A 15,106-nucleotide genomic window follows, 5' to 3' on the forward strand; every position below is an offset into this window, starting at 1 on the left:
AAACCGTTTGTGGTCCCAATTAAGGCCAAAGATCGATGATTTTGCTCATTTTAAAAACGAAACTATTTATGGCTAGGCTATATTTAAGCTAAATATTTACATATATGGGCTAGTTTACAGAATGTGTTACTTTTATGATGACAAAGAAACACACACACAAAAAAAAAAACACTAAAATGATATTTAAATAAAGTGAAATGAAATAGAAGTCATTTAAGCGTGCCTTTATTATTAACGAATTTACAGCAACCCTGGTATATGAAATAAAAAAAGCATTAGTTAAAATAACAGTAAGCATAAAGCAAAATCACTTATGAATTATGAATAGGCTACTAAAACATACATACAATGTCACTGCTATTTCACACTCTCCTCAAATATTATTTCATTTTATTTCATTTTATATATATATACATATAAACATTGTATGCTATGTTTTAGAATTTCAGTTATTTCAATCATTAGTGTGATAACTTTGATTTTGAATCTGCATATCCATCTACTCACTCTCACTTTAGCATCCTATTTAAAAGATCACCAGAAGTTGGGCATAACATTTTTAGCACACTATATTTAAAAGCCCTCTTTGCCATATTGTGGCTCTTTATTTCAGACTGTGAAAGTGCACACATATCTATTTTTTACACCATAAGCAAACTCTCTCTACCTTAATATTTACATAATCCAATTGTCCAACCCTTAAAAGAGCAAAAATGTCATGACAATAATTCTGCGTTACTTTATTCGTCCATATCTTTATTCAGCAAAGTTTTATCAATCCATAAATCAAAGAATTGTTAACACACTTTATTCAACCACCAATCAAAAGTTCAGCTGTGAATAAAAAAAATAGAAAAATAAGTACAATATAGACTGCTCTTCATCTCTTCAGCACACGGCGAGGGTCGCGTCCATTGGTGACGGAGACGGGAGGTTTTGGGCCCTGTCCTCCTCCTGAAGCCGAAAAAGCACTGCCACTGTTCCAATGGCTGCGGTTCAGATGACGGCCACCTGAACCAAAAGAGCCCTCTCTGGAGCCAGCAGAAAAGGAATACACAGCCTGGCCGTTCACTGCGAGAGAACGATAGTAGGGTCCATATTACAATTAATTCTGGACAAGAAACAACTATTTAGACAGAGAGAGCTTTCTAAGAGAGAGGTTTGTTTTGTTTTATGTGTAGTTTTCTCTGGTGCATGTCATAATCTTTCCAGAAGTAAATGCAACAAATCAAAACTTCCTATAAATATACATTGTGCTTATGTATTGTACTTATAATTGAAGTCAAAATTATTAGCCCTCATGTGATTTTTATTATTATTATTTTTTTATATTTCCAAAATAATGTTTAACAGAGTAAGGAAGTTTTTACAGTATTTCCTTTTTTTTCTGGAAAAAAGTCTTATTTGTTTTGTTTTGGCTAGAATAAAACCAGTTTTCGTTAGGAACAAAAGTATATGTCCATTTATGTCACATATATGTCAGAAAAATGTGTCACATATATGCCAGAAACATGCATGGCAGAAACATACATGTCACATATATGTCAGCAACATGTATGTCACATTCATGTCAGAAACATTTGTCAGGAACATATATGTCACATATAGGTCAGCAACATATATGTCACATATAGGTCAGCAACATATATGTCACATATAGGTCAGCAACATATATGTCACATATAGGTCAGCAACATATATGTCACATAGGTCAACAACATATATGTCACATATAGGTCAGCAACATATATGTCACATATAGGTCAGCAACATATATGTCACATAGGTCAGCAACATAAATGTCACATATAGGTCAGCAACATATATGTCACATAGGTCAACAACATAAATGTCACATATATGTCAGCAACATAAATGTCACATATATGTCAGCAACATATATGTCACATATATGTCAGCAACATATATGTCACATATATGTCAGCAACATATATGTCACATATATGTCAGCAACATATATGTCACATATATGTCAGCAACATATATGTCACATATATGTCAGGAACATATATGTCACATATAGGTCAGCAACATATATGTCACATATATGTCAGCAACATATATGTCACATATATGTCAGCAACATATATGTCACATATAGGTCAGCAACATATATGTCACATATATGTCAGCAACATATATGTCACATATAGGTCAGCAACATATATGTCACATATAGGTCAGCAACATATATGTCACATATAAGTCAGCAACATGTATGTCACATATAGGTCAGCAACATGTATGTCACATATAGGTCAGCAACATATGTCACATATAGGTCAGCAACATGTATGTCACATATAGGTCAGCAACATATATGTCACATATAGGTCAGCAACATATATGTCACATATAGGTCAGCAACATATATGTCACATATAGGTCAGCAACATGTATGTCACATATAGGTCAGCAACATGTATGTCACATATAGGTCAGCAACATATATGTCACATATAGGTCAGCAACATGTATGTCACATATAGGTCAGCAACATAAATGTCACATATATGTCAGGAACATATATGTCACATATATGCCAGCAACATATGTCACATATATGTCAGCAACATATTTGTCAGCAACATATATGTCAGGAACATATATGTCACATATATGTCAGGAACATATATGTCACATATATGTCAGGAACATATATGTCACATATATGTCAGGAACATATATGTCACATATATGTCAGGAACATATATGTCACATATAGGTCAGCAACATATATGTCACATATAGGTCAGCAACATATATGTCACATATAGGTCAGCAACATATATGTCACATATAGGTCAGCAACATATATGTCACATATAGGTCAGCAACATATATGTCACATATAGGTCAGCAACATATATGTCACATATAGGTCAGCAACATATATGTCACATATAGGTCAGCAACATATATGTCACATATAGGTCAGCAACATAAATGTCACATATAGGTCAGGAACATATATGTCACATATAGGTCAGGAACATATATGTCACATATATGTCAGGAACATATATGTCACATATATGTCAGCAACATATATGTCACATATATGTCAGCAACATATATGTCACATATATGTCAGCAACATATATGTCACATATAGGTCAGGAACATATATGTCACTTATAGGTCAGGAACATATATGTCACATATAGGTCAGCAACATATATGTCACATATAGGTCAGCAACATATATGTCACATATAGGTCAGCAACATATATGTCACATATAGGTCAGCAACATATATGTCACATATAGGTCAGCAACATATATGTCACATATAGGTCAGGAACATATATGTCACATATAGGTCAGGAACATATATGTCACATATAGGTCAGGAACATATATGTCACATATAGGTCAGGAACATATATGTCACATATATGTCAGGAACATATATGTCACATATATGTCAGGAACATATATGTCACATATATGTCAGGAACATATATGTCACATATATGTCAGGAACATATATGTCACATATATGTCAGGAACATATATGTCACATATATGTCAGGAACATATATGTCACATATAGGTCAGCAACATATATGTCACATATAGGTCAGCAACATATATGTCACATATAGGTCAGCAACATATATGTCACATATAGGTCAGCAACATATATGTCACATATAGGTCAGGAACATATATGTCACATATAGGTCAGCAACATATATGTCACATATAGGTCAGCAACATATATGTCACATATAGGTCAGCAACATATATGTCACATATAGGTCAGCAACATATATGTCACATATAGGTCAGCAACATATATGTCACATATAGGTCAGCAACATATATGTCACATATAGGTCAGCAACCTATATGTCACATATAGGTCAGCAACATATATGTCACATATAGGTCAGCAACATATATGTCACATATAGGTCAGCAACATATATGTCACATATAGGTCAGCAACATAAATGTCACATATAGGTCAGGAACATATATGTCACATATAGGTCAGGAACATATGTCACATATATGTCAGGAACATATATGTCAGCAACATATATGTCACATATAGGTCAGCAACATATATGTCACATATAGGTCAGCAACATATATGTCACATATAGGTCAGCAACATATATGTCACATATAGGTCAGCAACATATATGTCACATATAGGTCAGCAACATAAATGTCACATATAGGTCAGGAACATATATGTCACATATATGTCAGCAACATATGTCACATATATGTCAGGAACATATATGTCAGCAACATATATGTCACATATAGGTCAGCAACATATATGTCACATATAGGTCAGCAACATATATGTCACATATAGGTCAGCAACATATATGTCACATATAGGTCAGCAACATATATGTCACATATAGGTCAGCAACATAAATGTCACATATAGGTCAGGAACATATATGTCACATATAGGTCAGGAACATATATGTCACATATAGGTCAGCAACATATATGTCACATATAGGTCAGCAACATATATGTCACATATAGGTCAGCAACATATATGTCACATATAGGTCAGCAACATATATGTCACATATAGGTCAGCAACATATATGTCACATATAGGTCAGCAACATAAATGTCACATATATGTCAGGAACATATATGTCACATATAGGTCAGCAACATATATGTCACATATAGGTCAGCAACATAAATGTCACATATATGTCAGGAACATATATGTCACATATATGTCAGGAACATATATGTCACATATAGGTCAGGAACATATATGTCACATATATGTCAGGAACATATATGTCACATATATGTCAGGAACATATATGTCACATATATGTCAGGAACATATATGTCACATATATGTCAGCAACATATGTCACATATATGTCAGGAACATATATGTCAGCAACATATATGTCACATATAGGTCAGCAACATATATGTCACATATAGGTCAGCAACATATATGTCACATATAGGTCAGCAACATATATGTCACATATAGGTCAGCAACATAAATGTCACATATAGGTCAGGAACATATATGTCACATATAGGTCAGGAACATATATGTCACTTATAGGTCAGGAACATATATGTCACATATAGGTCAGGAACATATATGTCACATATAGGTCAGCAACATATATGTCACATATAGGTCAGCAACATAAATGTCACATATATGTCAGGAACATATATGTCACATATATGTCAGGAACATATATGTCACATATAGGTCAGCAACATATATGTCACATATAGGTCAGCAACATATATGTCACATATAGGTCAGCAACATATATGTCACATATATGTCAGCAACATATATGTCACATATAGGTCAGCAACATATATGTCACATATAGGTCAGCAACATATATGTCACATATAGGTCAGCAACATATATGTCACATATAGGTCAGCAACATATATGTCACATATAGGTCAGCAACATATATGTCACATATAGGTCAGCAACATAAATGTCACATATATGTCAGGAACATATATGTCACATATATGTCAGGAACATATATGTCACATATAGGTCAGCAACATATATGTCACATATAGGTCAGCAACATATATGTCACATATAGGTCAGCAACATATATGTCACATATAGGTCAGCAACATATATGTCACATATAGGTCAGCAACATATATGTCACATATAGGTCAGCAACATATATGTCACATATAGGTCAGCAACATAAATGTCACATATATGTCAGGAACATATATGTCACATATATGTCAGGAACATATATGTCACATATAGGTCAGGAACATATATGTCACATATAGGTCAGGAACATATATGTCACATATATGTCAGCAACATATGTCACATATATGTCAGGAACATATATGTCAGCAACATATATGTCACATATAGGTCAGCAACATATATGTCACATATAGGTCAGCAACATATATGTCACATATAGGTCAGCAACATATATGTCACATATAGGTCAGCAACATATATGTCACATATAGGTCAGCAACATAAATGTCACATATAGGTCAGGAACATATATGTCACATATAGGTCAGGAACATATATGTCACTTATAGGTCAGGAACATATATGTCACATATAGGTCAGCAACATATATGTCACATATAGGTCAGCAACATATATGTCACATATAGGTCAGCAACATTTATGTCACATATAGGTCAGCAACATATATGTCACATATAGGTCAGCAACATATATGTCACATATAGGTCAGCAACATATATGTCACATATAGGTCAGCAACATATATGTCACATATAGGTCAGCAACATATATGTCACATATAGGTCAGCAACATAAATGTCACATATATGTCAGGAACATATATGTCACATATAGGTCAGGAACATATATGTCACATATATGTCAGCAACATATGTCACATATATGTCAGGAACATATATGTCAGCAACATATATGTCACATATAGGTCAGCAACATATATGTCACATATAGGTCAGCAACATATATGTCACATATAGGTCAGCAACATATATGTCACATATAGGTCAGCAACATATATGTCACATATAGGTCAGCAACATAAATGTCACATATAGGTCAGGAACATATATGTCACATATAGGTCAGGAACATATATGTCACTTATAGGTCAGGAACATATATGTCACATATAGGTCAGCAACATATATGTCACATATAGGTCAGCAACATATATGTCACATATAGGTCAGCAACATTTATGTCACATATAGGTCAGCAACATATATGTCACATATAGGTCAGCAACATATATGTCACATATAGGTCAGCAACATATATGTCACATATAGGTCAGCAACATATATGTCACATATAGGTCAGCAACATAAATGTCACATATATGTCAGGAACATATATGTCACATATAGGTCAGGAACATATATGTCACATATAGGTCAGGAACATATATGTCACATATATGTCAGCAACATATGTCACATATATGTCAGGAACATATATGTCAGCAACATATATGTCACATATAGGTCAGCAACATATATGTCACATATAGGTCAGCAACATATATGTCACATATAGGTCAGCAACATATGTCACATATAGGTCAGGAACATATATGTCACATATAGGTCAGGAACATATATGTCACATATATGTCAGGAACATATATGTCACATATATGTCAGCAACATATATGTCACATATATGTCAGCAACATATATGTCACATATATGTCAGCAACATATATGTCACATATAGGTCAGGAACATATATGTCACTTATAGGTCAGGAACATATATGTCACATATAGGTCAGCAACATATATGTCACATATAGGTCAGCAACATATATGTCACATATAGGTCAGCAACATATATGTCACATATAGGTCAGCAACATATATGTCACATATAGGTCAGCAACATATATGTCACATATAGGTCAGCAACATATATGTCACATATAGGTCAGCAACATATATGTCACATATAGGTCAGCAACATAAATGTCACATATATGTCAGGAACATATATGTCACATATATGTCAGGAACATATATGTCACATATATGTCAGGAACATATATGTCACATATATATCAGGAACATATATGCCACATATAAGTCAGCAACATATGTCACATATAGGTCAGCAACATATGTCACATATAGGTCAGCAACATATACGTCACATATAGGTCAGCAACATATACGTCACATATAGGTCAGCAACATATACGTCACATATATGCCAGCAACATATACGTCACATATATGTCAGCAACATATACGTCACATATATGTCAGCAACATATACGTCACATATATGCCAGCAACATATACGTCACATATATGTCAGCAACATATACGTCACATATATGTCATCAACATATACGTCACATATGTGTAGGGAACATATATGTCACATATATGTCAGGAACATATACGTCACATATATGTCAGGAACATATACGTCACAAATATGTCAGGAACATATACGTCACATATATGTCAGGAACATATACGTCACATATATGTCAGGAACATATACGTCACAAATATGTCAGGAACATATACGTCACATATATGTAAGGAACATATACGTCACATATATGTCAGGACTCAGGAACATAAACGTCACATATATGTAAGGAACATATACGTCACATATATGTCAGGAACATATACGTCACATATATGTCAGCAACATATTTGTCACATATATGTCAGCAACATATATGTCAGGAACATATGTCACATATATGTCAGGAACATATGTCACATATATGTCAGGAACATATGTCACATATATGTCAGGAACATATGTCACATATGTAAAAAAAAAAAGGGGTCACATATATATATTTTTTTCATGTCTATGGGGATTAGAAAATTCAGTCCTGCAAGTCCAATCAAATCACACATAAAGGGTAAATCGCATCATAATGAAGACATGGTTGTTTGGAAGTATTTAAAGCGTCCAAGAAGATGTCCAAAGTCTTTACATGCGTTGACCCAGAGACTGTTTATATGCATGTCATTGATGACAAGATGACAGATGTTCACTGTATGGTGACCGAAATAGCCTTAAACACCCAGCAGGCTCAAGTCGTCAACTTGACGCCATTGAAAATTAGGTTAAGGTCAGAACTCAATGTCAGGCCAACGTCAATGTCCAACTTTCAACCTAAAACTAACCAAATATCAACGTCTAATGATGTTACAGTTTGACGTTGTGTGGACGTTACCACTCTTGACATATATCAGATGTTGGATTTTGTTTGCCATACCAGATGAATAAATGTCAGTATTTGACATCAATATGTTGTTGGTTTTAGATGTTGGGTCAAAGTTGGATTTTGGTCACTTTCTAACAACCTAATTGACCAAATATCAACATCATTATTGGACATCAAAATGACATGGTCCTTAGACGCTGGTTAGATGTTGAATTTTGGTCAGCTGACATCACCACCACTTAAATCTAACTGAATATTAATGTCTTATGACGTTGTGTGCCTGCTGGGCAATAACTAAATGCACTACAGAATGTTTCGTTTACACACATCCACAAATTACATGTAAACGCATCAGCTTTTAAGAGTGTAATACTCACGACTCTTAAGTACATTTAAAAGGGCTACTTTTTACTCATACTTTGAGTAATATTCACAACAGATACTTTTACTCTACTTGCACTACATTTTTAGGCAAGTAATGGTACTTTTACTTGAGTATGATTTTTCAGTACTCTTTCAACCACTGCATATATGTCAGAAACATGTCCACAAAAATGTCAGAAACAAATATGTCCCCTACATGTATAGCACATACATGTCCATATATATGCCAGAAACATGTATATATGCAACATGTATGTCCATATACACAGTTGAAGTTAGAATTATTAGTCCCCCTTTGAATTTATTTTTCTTTTTTAAATATTTTTCAACAGAGTAAGGGAATGTCTGTATGTCTGATAATATTTTCTTCTTCTAGATAAAGTCTTATTCGTTTTTTTTCGGCAAGAATAAAAGCAGTTTTCAATTTTTTAAACACCATTTTAAAGACAAAATTATTAGCCCCTTTAAGCTACTTTTTTTCCGACTATACAGAACGAACCATCGTTATACAATAACTTGCCCTATTACCCTATCCTGCCTAGTTAACCTAACTAACCTGGTTAAGCCTTTAATTGTCACTTCAAGCTGAATACTAGTATCTTAAAAAATATCTAGTAAGATATTATTTACTGTCATCATGACCAAGATAAAATAAATAACTTATTAGAAATGTATTGTAAAAATCTTTCTATTAAACAGAAATTGGGGAGAAATATACAGGGGAGCTAATAATTCAGGGGAGCTGATAATTCTGACTTCAACTGTATATAAAATATTTCCGAATTGATCATAACTAACAAAATTCCTTATATTTTTTGTATTTTTACCTTAAAAGTTAAATTTAGTTTGTTTACATAATGCAATTTTTTACTTTCTTTGCAAAACGATAAACAAATTATTATTAATAATGATCATTTTTAATTAGGTTATACTAATAAAATTTTTGTTTTGTTGTTTCTCAAATTAATAGAATACATTTAACATTTTAATGGGTTTCAGTACTGAAATATTTATCCTTAAAGTTAAAATTGTTTATGTAGTGTGTTAAAAAAGTAAACAGAATGGATGAATAATTAGAATTCTCCAAATGTGCACTGTAAGCTATGTGTGTTTTTTGCATTGACTCGGAAAAAAAGAAAGAAAGAAAGAAAGAAAGAAAGAAAGAAAAAGAAAGAAAGAAAGAAAGAAAGAAAGAAAGAAAGAAAGAAAGAAAGAAGGAAGGATGGAAGGAAGGAAGGAAGGAAGGATCTTGTAAAAGTCTCTGGCAAATCTATGAATGTGAAGTGTAAGTGAATCTATTCATCCATCCATTCATCCATCCATCCATCCATCTAAAATTTGCAGTTTTTTTTGGTCATATGTTAGCTCTTTACTGTCAAGCCATATATAAAAGTGCCAAATATTGCAAGAACAAGAATCTTAAAAACATGTATCTTTACACAACAGGGCATGGGGTGTTTATAGAGACAGTCTGGAAATAATTCATGTTCTATACATTAATAAGGAACCAATGGTAGAATGTAGGCAAGTATTTTAAATCTTTTGTCTTATTTTAAATTATTTCAAGCTATCCACTTAATCCAGGGGTCACTAATCTCAGTCCTTGAGGGCCGGTGTCCCTGCAGGGTTTAGTTCCAACTTGCCTCAACAAACCTGGATGTTTTAAGTATAGCTAGTAAGATCTTGATTTGCTTGTTCAGGTGTGTTTGTTTAGGGTTGGAGCTAATATCTGCAGGACACCGTCCCTCCAGGAATAAGTTTGGTGGCCCCTGACTTAATCAGTGATAGCAACATGTAAGTCCACAACACACGATTTGGAATAAAAATGGCCAATGTCAAACAATAAGCTTTAAAAATGTAAACCTGTAGGTACAGCAGGTGGCACGGGATTCACTAGAGAAGGATTGCTGCCGTGAGCCTCTGTTTTTACCTGTTAGGAGATAAAACACACACTCATTCTGTGTTCCTCTTACTGTTGGTGCAATTTGAGCAGTATTTTTGCACTCACATGGGTGTTGTTTATTTGGTTTATTTTAGCCAGCACCTCTGGGTTGGGCTCACTGAAATTTGGAGTCTCAGAGAAAATCATGCAGAACCTTTAATAGACGCAAAAAGGAACGGTTACTGCTGTCATTTCCCCTTGCATTAAATAAGTCAGCTGAGATGACCTACTCTCCGATCTTCTGGAGGTCTCCTGTTCTTCCAATATACAGCGTAAGACAGCCTTTAAAGAGAGACGCATATCTGAAAAATATATACACAGGATTATTTTCTTGTGTTTTATACATTTACTTTTACCAAATTGGAGCCTTATAATAACGATCAAAACATGTATTCAAATGTATTATGGTGTCAATTCTCTCCCTTTTATTATTACTGTTATTATCACTATTAATACTACTACTACCGTTTTTAATTTACATAAGCCACATTATTGTACAGTCTATGGTCAAACCTTAGTAAATGGCGCCATCCAGTGGACAGCATTAATCAATAAAGCAAACTGGTAGTAAATATTAATAATAATAATAAATAATATTACTCCGGTCTAATTCTAAAGATGATTTGTCTAACAGTGCAGTAAAGAGTTGTAGATAGAAATGTTTAGCTATAAATATGCTGTTTCCATTAACATATTCATAGAAAGAAAAAAGAAATTAAAGAATGAAAGACTTTGGCCTTTAAAACACCCTTTAACACAACATTTTACAAAAACAAAAATAATAAATTCACACAAAAAATACTAACAAAACAATTACTGATTAGAAACAAATTTCCCACACACTTACAACCCCCTTTATTTGGAAAAAAATGTATATTATCAGTTTGCTTATGACATGAAAAATCAACAGCAACTCTAAATCTGTAAAACAGCAACTCTAAAGTCTAAATAAAGATTTAAAAAGAGACTATTCAAACACTTCACCAACATTTTTACATTGATGTGTTTTTAAATTTGCTAATTTAATTTAAATAGAAAGAAAGACGCGTGGATTTGACTATAAGAACTGGTATTATTAATAATGTTATTATCACCATCCTCATCAGTAATGAACTGTACTTACCCTCGAGTGAGTCGAATGATGTCTCCGGTTTGAATCAGGCTGCCCACCTCGTCCCACACTGATATGGTGATACTTCCGGTCCTGTCAGCTACTTTACAGGAACGCACTTCGTGTCCGTCCTTTGTTTTAGACACACGACCTGACACATTTTGTTACATTGGAACACACGTAAAATACAAGAATTCTTTAATATACTTTATATTCTGAATATTGCTGCTTGCATAAACATAAAAGCGAAGGGACTTTGATTCAAATTCTTGAACGATTTGTTCTGAACTTATGAATCAGTTCAACCGATTCTCAGAACAAACCCAACTCTAATGACTTATTCACAAGTAAGCTAATTTAATCTGTTTTTCGTTTATCAGTACGGAAAAAAGGTTCGTATGATATATAAAGTGTCATGATTTATAAAGATGAATCTTATTTGTCGACTTAAATGCTGATTGTGTGTTTGTGAGCACACTTTTAATAAAGGTGGGCTAGTAGAGAAACAGTTTCCCAACAAACTTACCAGTTTCCAGGACGATGAAAACCAAATTAATATTTTTTAATCCAGCTTTAAGGTCTTTAATCAAGAACGCATTGTCGTTTGGTGAATTTGCCATTGTAAAAAAAACTAGAAAAGAAAAAACACTAAGAAAATCCTACTCAAATTCGATCAAACGCAAACTGCCTGCCACTTATTGACTGATTGTGCCTCGCATGTAATTGATTACAGCACTGCTTTGCTTGATCTAAAATTGCCAGATTAGGTGACGCTTCTGCCTTGCAGAATTTTTTTAACCGAGCCGCACCTCTGTAATCCTTGAAATGCTGTAGAAATAGTGGCCCAGATACTCCGTGACATCAGTTTATTCACGAATGCGTGATTTAAAACGTAATTTGAAAGTGTGGTTGTTTGCTAATCAAAATTAAACATCGTCACGAACAGGATTCGAACCTGTGCGGGGAAACCCCATTGGATTTCGAGTCCAACGCCTTAACCTCTCGGCCACCGTGACTGGTTCATATCTGCCTGCAAAAAACAGTTTATCTACCTTTACATCCATCAGGTGTGATTATTACGCGATTATTTTACGCGATAGAGCCAGTTTCTTTGTATGTTTGGGTTATTTTATGTTAAAAATGTAAAAGCTGGATGTTTTTTAATCGTATTTAGGAAGCCTCATAATATGGCTTCATTTAAAACAAACAGGCAGATTACAAAAATTGGAAAGTAGAAGCGCGATGTTCGACAGTATAACCAAAGAAAATATTCTTAGCGTTTAGTTTTTGAGTTTTTAAGATGGATTGAAGTATTTATTTCGCTAATATATAAATCTATATATTGTGCTGTTTAAATTGATTCAACACGACACCAGGTGGCGCTAAAGCATGAAGAATTGTTCAACCAGTTTTAAAACTAGACTCTTCATTTTGGGTACGAGAGTTTATACAGTTGTTGGCAAAAATTAGTCGATAAAAACAAATTAAGACAGATAATGCAGATGCCAATGAATGTATAAGTTGAGAATTCCTCATTACCTCGACATTTCAGGTTTGTCATTGTTTCTGCAGTATTGGGTAACTTAGATTACTTACAAACTGTTGACGGTTGACATTATTCTTCGGTGGATTCAAATGAACGTTACACGTAAGTTAGTTGTTATTAATTTAGGTAATACATTGTAGTTTATGTTTTACGTTTGCTTCACTTGAGGAGTATAACTAATTTGACATGATTTAAGGTTATTAAAATGAAGAGGAAGACAAATAGGCCTTCGGTTTCTTACTATCAGCGTAGTGAATAGCCTACTAGCAACGGTTCCCCAACCTGTTGTTAATTAAAGCACTATGTTTTTATTAAAATATAATAATTATTTTAATCATTGCAAAACTTAATACAGAAATCAGAAATATTTTAGGGCATTGTTTGCCTGTATGTCTTTGTGATCATCAATTGATTACAGAACTGTGAACATGCCAATACAATGTTAAATTATTAGGTTAAAAGGGGTACAAAAGGTATTTGGAATCTTATGTCACATGGACAAACATAAAAAAGTCTATGAAATTGGTAAACTAAAAACATTTTTATCAAAGTATTTATCCTTTTTTATATAAATACAAGAGTTTTGGAGTGTAGCGAAATGCTTAACTTCATTTAACTCCTGTCAAGTTCAGTCTATTCTACTTCTAACAACATTAAAGCTTGTAACTCAAAAGTTATTTACCTTAAAATCAAAGTCTAGCTCATAGATAAGACACTTTCTGTCATGTTACAGTTACTTCTGTCTGAGGGATTATGAACAATTGCATGCAAATGTCAACCATGCCATGAAAACAATTCAGGCCTCAAAAAAACAGTGAAACCATTTCTACGTTTTTTTTGTACATGCAAGTATTTTACAGTAGGGCTGGTTGATTTTTGCAAAAAATTATAATCACGATTATTTTGGTCATAATTGTAATCACGATTATTCAAAACGATTATCAGTTGAAGTCAAAATTATTAGCGCTCCTGAGATTTTTAAAAAAATAAATATTTCCCAAATGATCTTTAACAGAGCAAGAAATTTTAACAGTATTTCCTCTAATGTTTTTTCTTCTGGAGAAAAGCTTATTTGTTTTATTTTGTCTAGAATAAAAGCAGGTTTAAATATTTTGAAACCCATTTTAAGGTCTATAATATAAACCCCTTTAAGCAATATATTTTTTGATTGTCTGCAGAAGAAACTACTGTTATACAATGACTTGCCTAATTAGCCTAATTAAGCCTTGAAATCACACTTTGAATATGAATTCTTGTATTTTGAAAAATATCTAGTCAACTATTATGTGCTGTCATCATAGCAAAGTTAAAATAAATCAGTTATTAGAAATGAGTTATTAAAACTATTATGTTCAGAAATCTTCTTTCCATTAAAC

The 15,106-nt window shown here is 33.3% G+C and overlaps 2 protein-coding genes and 1 non-coding gene across 18 annotated transcripts in view; 1 reads left to right on the forward strand and 2 right to left on the reverse strand.

Moving 5' to 3' along the window:
* LOC147843368 (uncharacterized) overlaps window positions 1-15,106 on the forward strand; it is a 413,390-nt gene that overhangs the window by 1,442 nt on the left and 396,842 nt on the right. For 4 of the 14 annotated variants that reach the window (XR_015493298.1, XR_015493297.1, XR_015493302.1 and 1 more), the window contains exon 1: window positions 13,260-13,832. The gene's annotated coding sequence lies outside the window, so the exon portion shown is untranslated. Of the gene's footprint in view, window positions 1-892; window positions 1,088-13,099; window positions 13,833-15,106 lie in introns of those variants that run through there. The other 10 variants (XR_015493300.1, XR_015493299.1, XR_015493303.1 and 7 more) reach the window with 5 other exon arrangements.
* On the reverse strand, window positions 736-14,034 carry nabp1b (nucleic acid binding protein 1b). Of its 3 annotated transcripts, none has more exons than XM_087255976.1 (6): window positions 13,781-14,034; window positions 12,197-12,335; window positions 11,304-11,375; window positions 11,140-11,227; window positions 10,995-11,061; window positions 736-1,071 (listed from the first exon to the last, which is right to left on the reverse strand). In XM_087255976.1, the coding sequence occupies exons 4-6, from the start codon at window positions 11,218-11,220 to the stop codon at window positions 881-883; spliced, it is 339 nt and encodes a 112-aa protein (XP_087112102.1). In that variant the 5' UTR covers window positions 11,221-11,227; window positions 11,304-11,375; window positions 12,197-12,335; window positions 13,781-14,034; the 3' UTR covers window positions 736-880.
* trnas-cga (transfer RNA serine (anticodon CGA)) lies at window positions 13,119-13,200 on the reverse strand. Its single transcript has one exon. It is a non-coding gene; the product is annotated as a tRNA-Ser (tRNA).

This window comes from Danio rerio, chromosome 6, assembly GCF_052040795.2.
Source record: "Danio rerio strain M-AB ecotype USA chromosome 6, GRCz13ab, whole genome shotgun sequence".
Lineage (NCBI taxonomy): Eukaryota > Metazoa > Chordata > Actinopteri > Cypriniformes > Danionidae > Danio > Danio rerio.